General features: G+C 40.0%; 1 protein-coding gene across 2 annotated transcripts in view; it reads right to left on the reverse strand.

The window, feature by feature from the left end:
* The window catches only part of MROH1 (maestro heat like repeat family member 1), a 2,449,684-nt gene that overhangs the window by 410,513 nt on the left and 2,017,976 nt on the right, over positions 1–21,195 (reverse strand). For both annotated transcript variants that reach the window (XM_044067698.1, XM_044067696.1), the window contains one exon: positions 14,507–14,621. In XM_044067698.1, coding sequence (XP_043923633.1) covers positions 14,507–14,621 — 115 coding nt within the window. The remainder of the gene's footprint in view (positions 1–14,506; positions 14,622–21,195) is intronic.

Genomic DNA, 21,195 nt, shown 5'->3' on the forward strand with positions numbered 1-21,195 from the left:
TATTCTGACCTTCATTACTGAAAGACATTGATAGAGTCTTTCTTCTTGCTCAGTATGCAGTAGTACCAGATCACATTTGCAAAGAGAACCACTTCAGCTAAGTCCAGTTTTTGAACTACCTTGGTCTACTGTAGCAACTATCTCTGAATGGAAGAATCAACACTACTTAGTTTTGGTAGACTCTTATTCAAACTGGTTTGAGATTGATCTACTACCTAACCTAACATCCACTGCTGTTATTACTAAGTTGAAACATCATTTCTCAGTACGTGGTAGTCCACACAAACTTTTTCTGACAATGGTACTCAATTTACTAGCCAGTTGTTTCAGAAATCTGCAAAAGAATGGGACTTTGCACATGTCACTAGTAGTCCTGAATATCCTCAGTCCAATGGTCTAGCTGAAGGTGCAGTGCAGAGTGCAAAGCATTTACCTGAAAGGTCAAAGCATGACAATACCAATGTATTCCTGAATCGACTTAATCTCAGAAAAATACCATGTGATAACAGTCTTGGATCACCTGCTCAAAGACGGTTTTCCAGGCAAACTTGAACTACTCTACCTATTTCTTCAAGTTTGTTGCAGCCAAAATCCAAGAACAATAAAACTATCAAGGCGCAATTGTTTAAGCATAATATCCAGAAATCTAGTTAAGACAGATCAAGCAGATTGCTTCATCTGTGGAGGGAAGGTGAGAAAGTACAAATTCAGACAACGAAAGGTTTTGATCAAATAGGAGAGATTACAGGCATCTGTGCCAAGCCAAGATCCTACCTGGTAAACTCCGAAGGTGATAGACCAAACAACAGGAGAGGGCAGTTGAAGAAAATTTATTGCACACAGTCTCAAGAATTAAGCGCTTTGGAAAAATCTTCATCAGAATCATTTTAACACAGTAAAGCACCACATATAAATACCCCACCCTTCAATCTTTAACCAATGAATTCTCTCCTTCAATTAAAAGCCCTCCATAACATTTTAAAGTTACATTCATTTTTAAAAATCTAACACTCAAATAAAAACACCTCACCACAAATACTTTATGAATATATATATATATATATATATATATATATATACATACCTTATACTCATCCTCTAAAAAGTATGAAAAATAGTAACTTTAAACAGTGTACTATTTTAATTTAAGCACACTGGTTATGGATAAATTGTCATTGAGACCTGGGGGGACAGTGGCATTTAATTTCAGTTGCCAACTTAATTCCTTGGCCTCAAGTTCGTCTTCCCAAGGCCCCCCCCTATAGTCCCTCTGAACACAATCCAATCCAAAATCCAATCCAAAAAAAAAAAAACAAATATATGTTTAGTATTACTATTAACATGTCTTGCCATAGCATTTTTCACATCACCCTTCCTAATGTTAAGTCCATGTTCATATAAACATTCTCTGAATTTTCTCTCTGTTTTTCCAATATAAAATTGTTGGCAGTTTAAACATTTACCCACATATATTACAGCTATAATATTACAATTTAGATCTAAAAACTCTATGATTAATCTCTAACCAATCGCCTTCCAACGGCATTCTGCATTGGGAACAATGCCCACATTTTTAAGTCCCCCATTTTTTGCTGGAAATATAGGGTCCAGTATCAACTGTAGGGTGTTCAAAAAAGTTCTTAAGTGTTTTTCCCCTCCCGAACACCACAGGGGGGTCTAACCTCCACTAAGTTATGCATATCTTTAAAGAAGGAAAAAATATTCCAATATTTATAAATAATTTCTCTGATATTATTTGCCTCATTACAATATTTGGTAATAAAGGCCCCCCTAATTCCAGAGGGTCCCTCTTTTTAATCCTTCCAGGTCCAAATTCTCCTTGCCCAGAATTTGAACTAAGGGGCAAAAAAAACCCTGACTTCTCCTTTCTTTAATATTTCAAGCAATTTGCAATACTAACCCAGCCGGGTAACCTCTATATAAAAACATATTCCCCATTTTTTCACACTCTATAACAAATTGATTCCAATCTGAAGCCATTCGACCAAGTGGAATAAATTGCCCCTTAATAATCCCGGCTTTTTGATGTAAAGGATGGTTGCTATCAAAATGGAGAATACTGTTACTATAAGTGGGTTTGCGGTACATAGTGCTAACCCACCTATTGTTATCCACATCCTTGGAGATGGTAACATCCAAATAATTCATAGAATTGAAATCGTACTGATGGGTAAATTTCAAAAAGGAACTAGAAGTATTTAAAAAATTTACAAAACTTTCAATTTCTTCTATTGCTTCATCCCAAACAATAAAAATATTGTCCAAAAACCGGCGATATAAGCTCCATGGTTTAACCCCAAAATGTGGGAACAAAATACATCTCTCTCATTGCAAAAGAATAATATTCGCAAAGATTGGGGCACAAGCCGCCCCCATCGCAACTCCTTTCTTTTGCCTAAAATATTGTCCATCTAAATACACATAACTATATTTAAGCACTAGTTCCATACAAAAAACTAGAACATTTATAGTATTATTGTCTAACACAGTACATTTACAAAGGAAATCATGGAACCATTCTATCCCAACATCGTGGGGAATAACATTATACAATTCTACCACATCAGTAGTCAGGAAAACACATTTTTCAGAGAATTTAACCTTCTTCATTTTCATTAAAAAGTCCCAGGAATCCTTGCATATATGGTCGAACGATTACAAACAACTTTTACGTACAAAATCAACATATCTACCCAGGAGGTGTATTTTAGATTTCCTAGCACTAACAATAGGCCTCATCGGGGGTTCATTTATACACTTATGAATTTTGGGTATCCTAAAAATAACGGGCACCACAGGATATTTCACTTGAAAGAAACAAAAAAAAAATCTTGGGTTATTTCTTCTTCATCCAACATATCTTGTATATAAAAATATATACACTGACAGGCTAATTTTATAAGATTAAGGAATGTTTCGTCATATAAATCACTATCACTGACATGCATTAACATTTTGTTGGTATAGTCATCTTTCCCCATAACGATCCCCGCCCCCTTGTCAGGTCTCATAACCCTAAGTTAGTTGTTGTTGGAAAGTTCGTACAATAGCAAAGATTCATGGGTACTTACATTTTCATGAACATATGGACTTTTCAGTTTAAAATTCCTAAACTCGAACTCAGCTAATTTTTCGAAAATAATAAGTGGTACAGGCAAAGGGGGATTAAAGGTACTACTATTCCTTCAAATTTCCCCTTCGTTTTGTACTTCATTGTTAAACAAATGCCTAAAACAAATGTTTCTAGGAAAAAATTTTAAATCCAAAAGCAGTTTGTCAATTTTAAAACCAGATGCAGGTGCAAACAATTCACCTCTACTAAGTAAACCAACATGCTCTGTATTATTTTATTTTACTTTATTTATTTTTATTTTATTTAACATTTGTTAACAGTGAAAGTCCGACTTGGAATGAAGCCAATTTTCAGTGGAGGCTGGGGAGAAATGCTCCAGATGCATGTCTTTGTAACGTGGGAGGAAACCGGAACAACTATAGAAAACACACATGAATGCAGGGAGGACATGCAGACTCCACACAGAGGGAATACTAGCTGAGAATCGAACCGGAGAACCTCTTCTTGTGAGGTGACAATGTTACCGTTGCACCACTGTGCGTACTTTTTATTACATTCAAATTCACTATAATTATAACACTTAAAATCCCCTGCATGGTTGTGAACACTATCAACTATTGCGTCTTGTGTATAAAAGGGAAAACCCTCTTCAACAGTACCTTGTATGTCATTTTCCCTTATAGATGCCAGATGAATAAAGTCCACATTCATCTCTCCTCCCCAATTCCTGTTGTGCTGATACCTCCCCCTGCTGATAATTCGCTTGGTAAAAGTTCCTGTTGTTGGAAAAGGCATTGCTGTTTCTGTTCCTCTGGTTTTCCAACAATTTGGACCTCCGCGGCCCATTCGGCTGGTGGTATGTCGGGACTGGGTTTTGAGCCGAATGGCATGGAGAAAATAAGTGTGGGACTGCTTACCCAGTTGATTCAAGAGTTAACTGGGAAGGTCAACAATATGCAGCACCATTTAGACCACCTAGCTGGGAAGGAAAATGATTTCCTTCAGACTCTTGTTTGTTTGTTCAATGGTAGGTAAAGGACTCTAGTTCCAGGTAACCCTTCTAGAAATGAAGTTACTGAGGGGATGAATGGTACCCTGAACAACATCAAACAATGGCTTTTGGGGACTGTTTCATTTGAAGAATTAGAATCTTACCCTGAACCGCAGATGCTCAGTAAATCTATTTGCTCTTTAGAACAGTCCATTTTTGTTGTAAGAGGTTGCAACTAGACAGTGCCTATGTTTGGGAGTGCATTAAAGTTAAAAGAATTTCGAAGGGTCTTCGAACTTGGAAATTTCCCAGTGGGGTAAAGGTTGGTTCCCCATTTTATGAAGAACTGTTACAGCTATTTGACCAACACAGGTGTGAGCTTTTGGAATGTCTGATCAAATTTAATCAAAAGGAAATAGCCTAATTGTTGAATCTGAAAAGCTGGACAATGTTATACATAATGACTTGTTATTTTCCAAACATCAAAATGACTATTTGGCTATTTTTAAAAAAGTTAATGATGATGATATTGAGAGAGTGAGAAATAAAAAGAAAAAGTTTGAAAGAGACCACGTAGCATACGCGGAAGGGAAGGCTTATCCAAAACCTTTTTCCTCCAATAGGAAGGAGGGCTCGGATGATGTATGTCAATGGGAGGGCCCACTGAATCAAGATAACCAGGTTTTGAGCGAAGTGGAAGCCCTTTTAGAAGGGAACCAGGCGAATGGGCCGCAGAGGTCCAAATGGTTGGAAAACAAGAAGAATAGAAACAATAATGCCTTTTCCAACAACAGGAACTTTTACCAAGTGAATTATCGGCAGGGGAGGTAACAGCACAACAGGAATTGGGAGGAGAGGTGAATGTGGACTTTTTTCATCTGGCGTCTATAAGGGAAAATGACATACAAGGTACCGTTGAAGAGGGTTTTCCCTTTTATACACAAGACGCAATAGTTGATACTGTTCACAACCATGCAGGGGATTTTAAGTGTTATAATTATAGTGAATCTGAATGTAATACAGAGCATGCTGATTTACTTAATAGGAGGTGAATTGTTTGTACCTGCATCTAGTTTTAAAATTGACAAACTGCTTTTGGATTTTTAGAAAAATTTGTTTTTGGCTTCCGTTTAACAATGAAGTACAAAATGAAGGAAAATTTTGAAGGAAAGGTAGTACCTTTAATCCTCCTTTGTCTGTACGACTTATTTTTGAAAAATTAGTTGAGTTTGAGTTTAGGAACTTTAAACTGAAAAGTCCATATGTTCATGAAACTAAGTGCCCATGAATCTTTGCTACTGTACGAACTTTCCAAAAACAAACAACTTAGGGTTATAAGACCTGACAAGAGGGGAGGGGTCGTTATTATGGGAAAACATGACTATACCAACAAAATGTTAATGCATGTCAATGACAGTTTATGAAGATAGCTTAATAAATCACTGGTTATTTCTGTAAAAAAATATTGAGTACACTCATAATTTAGAAAGAAAAAAGAAAAAGTTTTTTCTTGTGTTGTTTATATTTTATATTCTATATAAACCTTACTACTAGAATGCTGTATGCTGACTTTACTAAAGGAATTGTTAATCTATAAATAACGTAAGTTTCTATGGAACCTATATCTCTGTATGATATTCTTGTGTAATTTCTTTATGACATGCTATTGGAGCTTTTCTCCCTGGGCCTCCGCTGAAAATGGATGAGTGTCCAGTCGGACTTTCCCGGTTAACAAATGTAAACTAAAAACTAATATTTATATGATGAAAACATCCCTTAATCTTATAAAATTAGCCCATCAGCGTATAGATTTTTATATACAAGATATGTTGGATAAAGAAATAACCCAAGATGTTTTTTGTTTCTTTCAAGTGAAATATCCTGTGGTACCCGTTATTTTTAGGATACCTAAAATTCATAAGTATATAAATGACCCCCCGATGAGGCCTATTGTTAGTGCTAAGAAATCTAAAATACACCCCCTGGGTAGATATGTTGATTTTGTACTTAAAAGTTGTTTGGAATCGTTCGACCATATATGCAAGGATTCCTGGGACTTTTTAATGAAAATGAAGATGGTTAAATTCTCTAAAAAATGTGTTTTCCTGACTACTGATGTGGTAGAATTGTATAATGTTATTCCCCACGATGTTGGGATAGAATGGTTCCATGATTTCCTTTGTAAATGTACTGTGTTAGACAATAATACTATAAATGTTCTAGCTCTTTGTATGGAACTAGTGCTTAAATATAGTTATGTGTATTTAGATGGACAATGTTTTAGGCAAAAGAAAGGAGTTGAGATGGGGGCGGCTTGTGCCCCCATCTTTGCGAATATTATTCTTTTGCAATGAGAGAGATGTATTTTGTTCCCACATTTTGGGGTTAAACCATGGAGCTTATATCGCCGGTTTGGGATGAAGCAGTAGAAAAAATTGAAAGTTTTGTAAAATTTTAAAATACTTCTAGTTCCTTTTTGAAATTTACCCATCAGTACGATTTCAATTCTATGAATTATTTGGATGTTACCATCTCCAAGGATGTGGATAACAATAGGTGGGTTAGCACTATGTACCGCAAACCCACTTATAGTAACAGTATTCTCCATTTTGATAGCAACCATCCTTTACATCAAAAAGCCGGGATTATTAAGGGACAATTTACTCGACTTGCTCGAATGGTTTCAGATTGGAATCAATTTGTTATAGAGTGTGAAAAAATGGGGGAATATGTTTTTATGTAGAGGTTACCTGGCTGGGTTGGTATTGCATATTGCTGGAAACATTAAAGAAAGGAGAAGTCAGGGGGATTTTTTTACCCCTTATTAGTTCAAATTCAGAGTACGGAGAATTTGGACCTGGAAGGATTAAAAAGAGGGACCCTCTAGAATTAAGTGGGGGGTCTTTATTACCCAATATTATAATGAGGCAAATATCAGAGAAATTATTTATAACTATTGGAATATTTTTTCCTTGTTTAAAGATATGCATAACTTAGTGGAGGTTAGAACCGCTGTGGTGTTCGGGAGGGGAAAAACACTTAAGAACTTTTTTGAACACCCTACAGTTGATACTGGACCCTATATTTCCAGCAAAAAATGGGGGACTTATAAATGTGGGCATTGTTCCCAATGCAGGATACTGTTGAAAGGGGATCGGTTACAGATTAAGCAAGGTTTTTTAGATCTAAATTTTATTGCACTTGTATTACTATAGGTGTAATATATGTGGGGAAATGTTTAAACTGCCAACAATTTTATACTGGAAAAACAAAGACAAATTCAGAGAACATTTATATGAATATGGACTTGACATTAGGAATGGTGATGTGAAAAATGCTATGGTAAGACATGTTAATAGTAATACTAAAGTACAGTTGTAAACACTTACCATAAATGTACATGTTTGAGTGTGTTCACTGTTGCAGTCATCACATTTGGGTTATCTGCCTGCAGGTAGCCCTCAGCCGGCCTGAATACCACAGTCTTGGATTCCTGCGTCGGATGCTGTCTCTTCTTCCATGACGTCAGGTAGTCAGGGGTATTAAACTTGCAGCCGATGCCATTACATCAGTTTTTCGTGCCCTCACAATGGGAAGCAATTATATGTTATGGTACTCCACCACCAAAAGCAAATACACCAAAGAAGAAGGAAAGGTAGAGCCAAGAGAAGTCAGGGGGCTGGAGGGAGGGTAACCAGGACTGCAACAGTGAATACACTCAAACATCTACATTTATAGTAAGTGCACACAACTGTACTATGTACTTCATGTTTCACTGTAGCAGTCATCACATTTGGGTTGATTCCTAAAGCTAAGGAAGAGAGGAAGAAGTTAGAGAGCATTAGGGCCAGCTATTAAGCCCTGCTAGACTGCAGTCACAAAACCAGCTCTGGATTTAGAAATAATACGCATGTGGTAATGCTTGGTGAAGGTATGTACAGAGCTCCAGGTAGCAGATTCTAGGATGTCCCTGGTAGGGACACCTCTGAGAAAGGCTGTAAAGGTAGATGCAGCCCTGGTGGAATGTGATCTTATCCCCTGTGGGGTAGGTTTTCCGCAGAAATTAATGCAATGGGCTATCCATTTAGAAATGGTTTGCTTTGAAATGGCCTTCCCCTCTGCCCCTCCAGCAAAGCCAACTAGCAGCTGTTCAGATTTTCTGAGAGGCTTAGTCCTGTCCAAATAAAATCATAGTTGTCTGTGCACGTACAAAGAGTGCAGTATTCGTTTTCCTTTGTTTTGTGGATTCGGGAAAAAGGTAGGCAAATGAATGAACTGATTAAGGGCCACACTAGACACCACCTTGGGCATAAAGGAAGGATTGGTCCTGAGGGAAACCCTGTCTGCATGGAAGATAATGAAGGGCTCCACTGCCATGAGGGCCTGTAATTCAGACACTCTTCTTGCTGAAGTGATGGCTAGAAGGAAGGCTGTTTTCCAAGAAAGGAATTTCAACTCTGCAGTTGCAGCTGGCTCAAAAGGAGGGAGAGTGAGCTTTTCCAATACAAAGTTAAGGTCCCAGGCTGGAGTAGGGGCTCTTCTGGGGGGGTCTTAAATATTTGGCCCCTGTGAGGAATTGCTTTAGCAGGGGGTGAGAAAAGAGGGGTGGTTCAGTATTATAATGTGCTGAAATGGCAAAGGCATGAATTTTAATTGACAAGAAGGATAGGCCATTGTGAAGCATTTCTGTTAAGTACTGAAGTATATGAGGTAAGCTGGGTACCATTGTGCCCATCCTCTGAGTCTGGCTCTAGGAACAGTATCTTTTCTACTTTTCAGCATAGGATTTTCTAGTACTAGGCCTCCTTGCCTCCAGAATGACATCTAGCACCTGCTTACTGAGGGATGCTATTGGAGAGCTCAAGGAGTTAGACAGGCTGTAAGGTTCAGGGTTTGAAGCTGAGGGTGCAGAATCTGGCCCGCCTGCTGAGACAGCAGGGAAGGAGTCTGAGGCAGGTGCCATGGTTCCAGCACTGTCAGACTGTGCAAAAGAGGGTACCAGTGTTGGCTTGGCCAGTCTGGTGCAATCAGTATTTTCCTTGGCTTGTCCCGTTTGATCTTTAGCAGAACCTCCGAGAGGAGAGGCAGAGGGGGAAAGGCATAAACTGAGAGGCTTTCCCAGGTAAAGGGCAAGAGATCCACTTTCCAAGCTTGACTGTGGGAAGTCCCTGTGCAGAATTTGTCCAATTGGTAGTTCTGAGGGGAGGCAAACAGGTCTATCTCTGGAGTCCTCAACTTGTTCCTCAAGAGGTTGAATATTTTTGGTTCCAGTTTCCATTCGTGTGGGTCCAAGAGATTTCTGCTTAGGTAGTCTGCCAGAGAATTTAGCTTGCCTTGCAGGAATTGAGCCTGTAGGTGCACTTGTTAGCTCAAGGCTGTGTTCCACAGAGCCATGGCTAGTCTGCAGAGAGGGTACAAGTGGGTTCCCCCCTGCTTGTTTATGTACCACATAACTGTGGTGTTGTCTGTCTTTACCAATAACTGTCTTGGAAGAATGTGGTCTTTGAAGGCTGTCAGGGAATTTTGTACAGCTAACATTTCTTTTTGGGTGATATGCTGGTGCATCTGTCTTGGGTTCCATTTGCCCTGAATGCACTGCCCTGCCAATTTAGCCCCCCCCCCATGAATAGTCTGGATGGTTCTGTTGCTAGGGTTTGGGCGGCAGGGGGTAGAGTGAAAGGGAGCCCCTTGTTGTGGTAGCAGACCTCGCCCACCAAAGGAACTCTGTCTTTATACAAGGAATGATAGGAATCATTGATTCCAGGTCCTGAGAATGTTGACACCATAGGCTTTTTAGATACCATTGTAGTTTCCTCATATGCAGTCTTGCATATGGAATTAGTAGAATGCAAGAGGCCATGAACCCCAGGGCTTGCAGAATATTCCTTGCAGATAGCTGGGTCTTTCTGGCCAGTAGTTTGAAGTAGGTTGTCAAATAAACTTGTTTCTCTGGAGTGAGGTAAGCCATCTGGGACGTTTTGTTTAAGCTTGCTCCTAGGAATACAATTTGTTGGCAGGGTACTAGGTGAGATTTCTTTTCATTTATGGTGTACCCCAGTAAGGTTAGAAGTTTCTTTACAAATGCCAGATGTTTTAAAAGCAAGTCCTGGCTTCCTGCCTGAATCAGACAATCGTCCAAGTATGGGTATATTTTAATATTTCTCTGCCTGCAAAATGCAATGGCTGGAGCTAGACACTTTGTGAATACCCTGGGTGCAGTAGATAAGCCAAAGGGAAGTGCAGAGAATTGATAGTAGATGTAGCCTGCCCTGAAGCATAGGTATTTCCTGCAACATTCCCTTATTGGAATGTGCAGGTAAGCTTCCTTTAATTCTAAGGTTGCCAGCTAGGCATCTTTGCCTAGCACAGGAAGCAGCTGTTGAAGTATTAACATTTTGAATTTTGGAATTACAAAAAGGTGTTTAGAATAGAGAGGTCCAGGATAGGAAGCCAGGAGCTGTCTTTTCTGGGTACCAGGAAAAGTCTTAAATAAAAACCTTGTCCCCTTTCTTCTGCTGGGACAGGTTGAATAGCCCTGATACTTAGGAGAGAGAGAACTTGCTGTTGGGCCTCTACCCACTGATTTTGGGGTAGGTCCAGCCAACCGTTTGGGGTTGGTAGGGTGTGGAAGTGGAATCTGTATCCTTGGGAAACTATATTCAAAACCCATTTGTCTTGGGTAACGAGTTCCCAGTTTTTTGCATGCAGGGCAAGCTTTCCTACTAAGGGAACAGGCAGTTGAGCAGGGCTTGGAAGAGTTAAGGTTAAGTCATTGTGCCATTTTTCCATATGGGGGTGACTTACTACTCCCTGCTTTGGAAGTGGGAGCCCCCCACTGCTTAGGCCTGTGCATAGCCTGAGACTGCAACCTAGATGGTCTGCTGTTCCGAGGTTTGGACTGAGAGGGCCTGGAAGAGACTGGAAAGGGCCAATTCTTTGAAGGCCAATGCCTACTAAATCTGGGAGGCTGTACTTGCAGGAATTCTTTAACAGTTTGCATAGATTTAGCTTTTTCCACCATCTTTTTGAAGACTACTTCTGCTTTGTTGCCAAACAGGCGGTCTTGGTTTAAGGGAGCATACAGTAATTTAGCTTAACATGATCTGGCAAGTTTTGCTCCTTAACCCAAGCATGCCTTCTAAGTAAAGACCCAGTGACAGCAGCCATGCAAGATGCTTCTAAAGTGTCAAAACCACATTGCAAAGTATGTTTACCAACTTGTTCTGCAGAATGCATTAAATCCTGTAATTCTTTGTGTTCAGCACAGTTATGAATTAACATAACTTCTGTTTAAGTAGTCCCATAATATGCTGGTACTTTAACATATGAAACTGTCAATTTAAAGCCCTAATGGCCAGAGTAGCAGACGTGTATACCTTCTTACCCAATCTGTCCAAGGCTCTAGAATCTCTATCAGAAGGGGTAGGATTTTTGGCAGCAGCCTTAATGCCCTTTGGTCCTTATGAAATGGACTCTGGAGCCGCAGTAGGATTCTTGAAGAGGAACTTGAGAGAGTAGGGTACTCTGTAATACCTGTCAGGTTTACTGGGAGCTGGAGGTAAGGTGTCTGGAGAAAGGCTAGATTCCAGGAAAGCATCATCTACAATTTCCAGAACAGGAGGGTTAGCTAAATGTCTGTGTTGAGGAAGGAGTAAGAATTCCCTAAGCCTCTTTTTGGAGTCAGAGTAATCCTGGCTTTCCTAGCGGAAATGCTCCCTAACAGTATGCAAGGTTTCACCAAAAGAACAATCTTCTGGAGGGGAAGCAGAAGGAATGGAATCCTCTGCAACAGAATCCTCATAGGTAGATAAGGGCAAATCCTGGTAATCAGAAGAAACAGAAATATCAGATTCCTGATCAGAAGAATTAGAAGAAGAATTAGTTCTAGGTCTCTTAGAGGGGGAAGGCTGGCTTCCCCTAATTAAGGTAATAAGGTCTTCAGTCATTCTAAGCACTTGTTTTTTAGGCATATGGGCCTGACCATACAGTTTGGACGTCGGTTTTCTAGGCGTGCTGCAGGTTTTAGGCCTGGATGAAGAAACTGGCGTCGGTTTAACATGCAAGTCTGTAGGCCTGAATACTCCCTCAGAAGCCGGTGCCTGCACAGCGGCTCCGGACCCATCCAAGGTAAAGACATACACAGGTTCCACAATCGAAGAAGCATCTCGCGGCATAACAGACACCGAATGGGTCTCAGTAGAGACCTGCAAATCTGAAGTAGCGGGTATCAGGGGTTGCGAAAGTGCCTCACTGGCTTAACGGAAGCGTAGTCTGCAGTTTTGGACCTATGCGTTCTGTCTCTGTCTTTATCCTTATGTTTTCTTGGAATATCAGTAGTCGGATGGCTTACCGAAGCCATTTCTGGATAGTTATACCAAGTACCAAAATAATTTGCTGCAAATATAGCCCAACGACGAACAGTTCGGGGGTTGAATAAGGCACAAAATCGACAGCGAGGGACGTCGTCATCTGGGCCTAAGTAAGGAATGCAGCACGAATGAAAATCTGTATGAGGTATTTGCTTTCCACAGGTAATTCAATTGTTAACTTTTACTGACGTCGATTAAGAGCAAGAAAAAGGATCCCCAACGGGGTACTTAGCTTTTTTGAAGACTTCGGTTCTGAAACTCGAAAACAAAAATTTCAGGAGTTGGCCGAATGGCACTTGCGAACTGCTTCTATTTCAGGCACCGCGCAGCAAGAAAGACTGATGTAATGGTGTCAGCTACATGTTTTATACCCCTGACGACCTGACGTCATGGAAGAAGAGATAGCATCTGACGCAGGAATCCAAGACTTTGGTATTCAGGCCGGCTGAGGGCTACCTGCAGGCAGATAACCCAAATGTGATGACTGCAACAGTGAAACACGAAGAACATCCATGCATTTGTTTTTTTTTTTATTGGATTGTGTTCAGAGGGACTATAGGGGGGACCTTGGGAAGACAAACTTGAGGCCAAGGAATTAAGTTGGCAACTGAAATTAAATGCCACTGTCCCCCCAGGTCTCAATGACAATGTATCCATAACCAGTGTGCTTAAATTAAAATCGTACATTGTTTAAAGTTACTATTTTTCATATTTTTTAGAGCATGAATATAAGGTATACATTATATATATATATTCATAAAGTATTTGTGGTGAGGCATTTTTGTTTGAGTGTTGGATTTTTAAAAATGAATGTGACTTTAAAATGTTATGGGGGGCTTTCATTGGTTAAAGACTGAAGGGTAGGGTATTGATATGTGGTGCTTTACTGTGTTAAAATGATTCTGATGAAGATTTTTCCAAAGCGCTTAATCCTTGAGACTGTGTGCAATAAATTTTATTCAACTGCCTTCTCCTGTTGTTTGGTCTATTTCCTGGTTGGACTGCTACCTGCATATTCGCGTTTGGTGTTCCTTGTCCTGCTTGTGGTTCTTTAAACTCCGAAGGTGTACAGTATAGGAGGACTCGCAGACTTCTTCCTGTACCAGAATCATCATCACCATCACTGCAGTCACAAGATTGCTTCTGTGATGCAAATCCTAAACCTAACAGTGAATCAGACACTGCTTCCAGACCAAAATGTATTCCAAATTCTGATTCCATTCCGGTAACTGATTCGAACATTCCACAGGTTAATCATTTTGAAGAAACTGTTCCAGTTGCTAATTCTAAACCCCAGTTTTATGCCACACATTATGGCCGAATCTCTAAGCCGAATGTGAAATACACAGCAACGTGGACTTGACTGTATTTATCTGTATATATCGTGTTGTATAATGCATGACTATGGATTTTCTGTAATTTCTACATGCCGAATGATCTCATAACAATCGTTGATCTCAATCTAAAAGGGGGAGGATGTAGTTCACAGCATAAGAGTGTGCATGTTATGTCTTTAAGTATGCAAGGCTGTTTGTGCGCACACATAAATATCCTGGCATGTGTATTTCATAGTACCATTTTGGAGAAGCAGCCAGAGAGAGAACATGCATAATCATAGTCATTGATCTGTACGTAAGTTACTCAATAAGTCTTTATGATGATGTGTTTGTACAAAATAAAGTTGCTTGAACAGAACCCATACAGACTTTTTTCCTGCCCCATACACAAAAGCTACAGACGTCATAGGATATAAAACTCAAACCTAGTCCACTCATGATAGTGACAAACTGATCTCTACACCCCGTACTCATATACTCACTTATTGCAGTCTTCATCTAACGAGACTTCACTGTTTTCTTCAGAAAGGTGAACATAACCTTACATCTCCAAGATGTTACTTTATCTCTAGTCAGGTTTAAATATTATGGAATGTATCCATGTTTCCAGGTCCTCAACACATCAAAGGACTCAGAACTGCTGTGTTCAAAGAAAAGATTAACTGTGCAATTCAGCATGAAATATTTGTGCTCCTGGCATGATAAACTCACTTACCTCTGCAAAGAAGGCAATGACAGTAATTCGTTGGTTTTCATATATACTGCTGAGCAGGGGATTCAGAGTTTCCACAATTCCAGGGATTCTGGGACCAGCAAACTTTGTCATAGCTCTGGAACAAAGTAATATGAAACATAGAATGTTTAGTCCAACTTGAAACATTAACATCCAAAATGTTGAAGGTGCAAAACACTAACAGAAAACAAGAATGCATCAACCAGAATAGTGCAACAAAAAGGTGATTTGACTGTTACAGACGATTTTACATACCCCTCTTTATATTCTGTCCAGTCACTTAAGGAGGATGCAGAAGCTTGTCATATAAAAACAGTTTAAGTAGTGTAACTTTTTTTGCCTTTGAACCAAGCAATTTTATATTTTTGGTATTTGTTTATTGGCCTGGACTGCTGTCCCTTTTCAGTCATAACCAGAGTTCAAAGAGCAGTCAGAGACAGTCAAAGGAAAGACTAAAAAACTATTAACAGCCAGAATATTTGGCATGCAGAAGGTAAACATATACACTGGTAATATGCTCTGAAAACAGCAATATTACAAAATTAAATAAATATGTAACAATATACAATTTATACAGTAAATGTGCACATTTCAAATCATCGCAGACACCAACATGAAATAATGTTGTTGTGTCTTTCGGCTTTTCCCAGTTAGGGGTCGCTACAGTGGAACTCCGGTCCGCTAATGATTGGTAGTTGACTTTTACATGCCAAGTTACCAATCCCGATGCACAACCTTCAACGAAGGTACGCCCATTCATGCATGTCTGCACGCAGAAGACGCTCTAGCTGAGAATCGAACCGGACAGCGTCTTACTGTGAGGCGACGTGGCTTATAAGGATCCACTGCTCAACCATTACCACAAAATCAAATGGACAGTTTTGCAGTGTAGAGGTTGCCTCTGTTTTTAAAGGTTTCCAAAGTTTGCTGCTTTCTTACTTAATTGACTGGATGGGGGTCCATATGACTGACCCTATCCTGAAAAAGGCTTTGTCTCCCAAAGCAGTTTTGAAATAAGGATGCGCTAACAGAGGGTTATCACCTTGACTGTTCCTAGGAATACAGACTTGCTCTTTAACATTTATTATAAGTATCTTTGTTGACTGGGAAAAGTTTGACTGTGTAAAATCCATTTTCAGTGGAGGCCCAGGAAGAAAGCTCCACATTTAAGTTACTCATGAGGCACATGTACAACTGCAGGGTAAAACAACCGTACATGCTCTTCTTTACATAATTTTTAAATATTTCTTACATCGACATAGCATTTCAACACAAAAAACAAACAAAAATGAAAGAAATTAACATACACTGGCTAATTACTGAATAGGAAAAATAAAATACAATAACAGTTATGAACTTACAGCATCATGGCTGAAGGGAAAAGATAAAACTGGGGTGTTTTGAGGTTAGTAAATTTACAGACAGACAAGAAGTAATGTAACTTAAAAATGGATGATGAGAGAGATATGAAAGGAGAAGTTCTGGAAATGAGCAAGAAGATAAATGGACAGAGGAGGAATTGTAGTTAGTGGTGGGGTGTAAGAGGAGAAAGAGTTTGGGAAATAAGTACAGTATGAGCATGAGCGATAACGTGCAAAAGAATGGCAAGCAAAATGGCTGTAAGAGCTGGAGAAAAGTAATCTGAGTAAAGCTAGCCAGGTGAGCAGGAAGAAGAGAGCCATCTTTGGCATATGTACTGTTTAAGAAAAGTTTTGAAATTCATTTTAAGTTTTCTGTATGTTTTAACTGTGTGGGGATTTCCGTCCAGAGTTTTGACACATAGCGGGAGTAGACAGAGTCTCCAGTAGTTTTGAATATCTTACTGATACATAGTAAGAAGTTTATTGCTAGAGCAAAGGTTTCTAGTGGGTGAATAGTAAGTAGAGTATTTTGTAATGCTGGGCATGTCTTTGGAGAGTACAACAGGTTGTGGGTAATAATTACTTGCGAGTATCTTAACTGGTTTGGGCGTTCAAACCAGTTTGTTTTAATGCAAGGAGGTGTGTTTTAGAAGGTTGGTTGGCTGCAAATCTATCTATTTTGTAATAACAGGAGGTTAGTTTAGTTTTATATGTAATATTGATATCTGCAAGAATAGGAAAAGCATATAATACAGAAGGAAGGAAGTATGTTGCTGCTACAGTAATCCTTGCTTGATCTGTCAGGTAGTGTTTGGCCCTATAGAGGGAGCCAAGTTTTTGGGGAGTTTTCTTGATGGAATGAAGTATGTGGTAATCAAATTTGGGGCGGTCATCTATTATGACTCCAAATAGTTTAATTTGGCTTATTGCTTCTATATTTGTGTTACTACTTGGTGTGTTTCTGGATAAGGTGTTGTTTTGGAGTAAATAGCATAAGCTTGTTTTTTTAGCATTAAGCAGCAAGTTGGAGTTTACAGCCAGTGAAAGATTTTTTTGAGTTATTTCCTGTAGTTTTGTTATGGATGGGCAAAGCAGATAAGGGGTTAATCTTTGGCATATTGTACAAGAGTAGCAAGTGTTGTAGCGGTATGAAGTTTATTTATGAAAACATTAAATAGAAGGGGCCGAGTAGTGACACTTGGGGAACACCAATATAGATTGGTTGAGATGCTGAAAGGTTTTGTTGCCATTTAGTCACCTGCTGACTGCATAAATAACTGTCAAACCGGGGAAAGAGGGGAAAGTGAGACCTAGAGTTGCAAGTTCAGAGAGGAACTTTTGCTGGGACACTGTGTCAAATGGTTTGGAAAAGTCAAGGAAAAGCAATGAAATAAGGTTGCTCTCATTTCTGTACTGGTTTACTATGCTGGTGAAGTTGAGGAGGGCAGCAGTAGTACTGTGGTTGGGCCTGAAACTGTGCTGGAGAGGAGGTTGTGTTTGGTTACATCTTTCATAAGCTGAGAATGAATACATTTCAAGGATTTCTGAGCGGGGTGACAGGATAGAGGTATAATAACGGACTTTTTTTTTCCAGATAATTGGGACATAGTTTTCAGTTACTGACCAGCTGATCAGAATGGAGACAGAGAAGGCTACTGCTTCAGCACCTATTTTATGGAACTCAGTGGGAAGGTTATTAGCAGCTGAGGTTGTTGCTTTTAATTAATTTGGCGAGTAATTTTTATATAGCTGATGCTGGGACAGGCTGAAAACTAAAAGTGCATTGCTTTCAAGAACAGATGACAGTTGGAAGGGCTGAAGTGAGGTGGTCATTGATTAGTGACAGAACTGACTGGATAAAATGAGTGCTTAACTGAGTGGTAATGGACTCTCTGTTGTTTGAAGTAGGACAGGGTGTAGTGGTATGGATGAGGTGTAATACAGAGTGTAGTGGTATGGGCAGGGTGTAACTATTACTTAGAGAGGACCAAAAAAGCTTGGGGTTGTTTTGGTGCTTTTGATGGAGATTACAGTAGCAAGATTTCTTGTCAGATTTGACAAGGATCTTGGCACGATTTTGGGGATATCTAAAATTTTGGTAGGCGTCTTGTGTTTTATGCTTACACCATTCTTTCCATACTTTATCTCTTTGTAGCATGAGCTGTTTGGCCTCTTGTCAGCCATGGTGCTGTGTTACTTCTTAACCTTTTTGTCTTAAATGGTAATAAATCATTTAGTATTTTTAGGAAGGTGTAACTGAAGAGAGTACTACTTCATCTAAGGGCATTACTCAATACATTCCAGTTGTAGTGGGACATGGCTGTAAAAAAAAATCTCTGTCAAGTCTGGTTAAAACGCATACTTGTTTATAGACCTGATTGAGTGAACCATGTTGTTGTCATATTACACAGGTTGGGAGGTAGTCAGTCATAGTAGCTGGTTAAGCAACCAGGGGATGTTATATTATGGGGTTTATTTGCCAATATCCAGTCCAGTGAGGATTGCCTGTTAGTGCTTTTGTGGTTTCTGGTGGTGGAGCTTATTAGTTAGGTGAAGCCAAATAGGTGAGTAGAGTCCTTGGGGTTGCTGCTGTTTACGGATTGCCAGTCTATATTTAGGTCACCTACGATGAAGGTTTCTTGAGAGAGGTTGTCAGAAACTTCAACATTTTATTTTATTTTACATTTATTTACATGAAGTTTAACTCTCAGAGTTGGGTAATAACTTAGCCTTGCTATTGTGAACAGTAAAGTTCCTAAGAGAAGAGTAGCCTTCTTGGGACTGGAAGCAATATGAGGCTCTTTAGGAGATCAGAATGGTATGTTGAGATGTGCCATGCTGATAGACTCCTACCCAAGAAGACTGAATGCTGTAATTAAATCAAAAGGTGCTTCAACAAAAAAAGAAGTTATGTACTTATCATAACGTTCCATGAGAGTTGTTTATCTCGCCTTTATTCTCACTGATGGGTTCGGAGCCGATCATCGGATCCGACACTGCCTATAGCAAAGCTCAAGGTTGGCCAGTAGCTCGAGACCAAGCCCCTTATCCCACAATGCACTGCTGGAATTACCTCAGATCTTGTTTGCTGCAAATATATATATGTATGTATATATATATATATATATATATATATATATATATATATATATACACACACACCTTACCCTAAAAGGGAACACACTCCTTCTGAGTAGCCAGGATGATACGAGCCCCTAAGTCAACTGTCAGCCAGGAGGGAGTGACGTGAGAATAAAGGTGAGATAAACTCCTCACATGGAACGTTATGGTAAGTACATAACTTCTTTATGTGAAGTTGTTAAATCTCGCCGTTTATTCTCACTGATGGGTACCATCCCTAGCACCATGAAATCTTGGGTGGCTCATGGAAGTACATTTTTCAGCACCGTGGAACCAAAGGAAGACCTGTCCCTGGAAACCTTGTCTGCTTTGTAATGTGTGATAAAGGTATGAGACTTAGACCAAGTGGCTGCTCCGCAAATATTGTCAAGTGGCAATTTTGCTTGAAAGGCAGAAGACGTAGAAATGGCTCTGGTAGAATGAGCCTTAAGTCTGTGTGTGAATGGCATGTTTGTATTTGCATAAACAAATGATATACAGTCTGATAACCATTTAGTTAGGGTTGTTTTAGCCACTGGATTGCCTTTTCTGGCCTCCGAAAAGGATACAAAAAGTTGATCTGATTTTCTAATATCCTTAGTCCTGTCAAGATAAAATCTGAGCTGCCTGTGTACATCAAGTTTATGCAGCCTGTATTCCAATTTATTAGAGTGGTTAAGAAAAAAAGACTGGCAACTCAATAACCTGATTGATATTGGATTTGGAACAGACTTTAGGCAAAAAGGAGGGGTTTGTTCTGAGAGACACTCTATCTGCATGGAAAATCATGTAAGGTAGTCTGATAGATAATGCTTGAAGTTCTGACACTCTGTGAACAGAAGTAATGGCCACTAGGAATACAGTCTTCCATGACAAATACTTGAGATCACAAGAAGATGCTGGTTCAAAGGGGGGAAGAATTATTTGAGATAGCATAACGTTTAAATTCCAGGGAGAATAAGGAATTTTGACAGGAGGTCTCATGTGAAAAACACCTTTGAGAAACGCCTTAGATAACTTATGGCCCATAACGTTCAACCCATCAAATCCAAGGTGGAAATTTGATATGGCGGCTAACTGGACTCGAACTGTGGCAGCTGCTGCTCCTTCCTTAAAGATCTTTGTCAAAAATTCTAAAATGGACGACAGAGGAGCTCGGAAAGGGTAGATTTTCTGTATATTGGCCCAAATTGTGAACCTGTTCCACTTACTGCGGTACAGTTTCCTGGTGGATGGCTTATGAGAAGACAAAAGGATTTGTCTTGTATCATCTGAGATAGAATGAATCCTGGCAATTAGGGGAAGTGGATTAGCCAAGCAGTCAACTTTATGGACTGCAGTGAAGGATGGAGGTCCCCTGACGGGTGTGTCAGAAGGTCCGGAACTGGGTCCAGGATCCATTGGTTCTCCAGCAGATGATGGTGAAGGAAGGGGAACCAAATCTGTTGAGGCCAGTAGGGGGCAATGAAGATAACTGTCCTTCCTAGTGATTTTGCTTTCTGTAAAAACCTGGGTATTAATGGAAAGGGTGGGAATGCATAAAGGAGACCCGGGGGCCATTCGTGCATGAGTGCATCTCTCCGGGGATGTCCTGGAGGTGCTATTAGGGCAAAGTAGCTTCTGCATTTGGTATTGATGTGACTGGCAAAGAGGTCGCAGCAAGGCTGGCCCCATTTGCGGAAAATCAAATCCGCAACTCATTGGTTGAGAGACCACTCGTGAGGCAAAAGTATTGCCCTGCTCAGCTTGTCCGCTATCACGTTGGATTTACCCAGGATGTGCGTTGCTAACAGAAAATGCTAGGAAGACACAGCCCATTGCCATACCCTGAAGGCTTCTCGACAAAGGGGGTATGATTTGGTTCCACCTTGCTTGTTCAAGTACCAGACCACAGACATGTTGTCTGTCTGAATTGCAATTGTCCCTAGAGGAAGAGAGTCCTGAAAGTACTGCAATGCCAGAAGTACCACTGTCAACTCCAGAACACTGATATGCAGATGTGACTCTTGATCCGTCCATGTGCCTTGGGCAGTCTTTCCCTGAAAATGCCCCCCCCCCACCCTATCAGGGAAGCGTCCGTGGTCACAGTGGCTACTGGGGGGGGGGGCACAAAGGGTCTTCCGATTGTGACATGAAGAGACGTCAACCACCACCGAAGGTCTCACTTCCCAGAATTCATGATGAGAATCA

The sequence above is a fragment of the Protopterus annectens genome, chromosome 3.part1, assembly GCF_019279795.1.
Source record: "Protopterus annectens isolate FY-2018-M chromosome 3.part1, PAN1.0, whole genome shotgun sequence".
Lineage (NCBI taxonomy): Eukaryota > Metazoa > Chordata > Ceratodontiformes > Protopteridae > Protopterus > Protopterus annectens.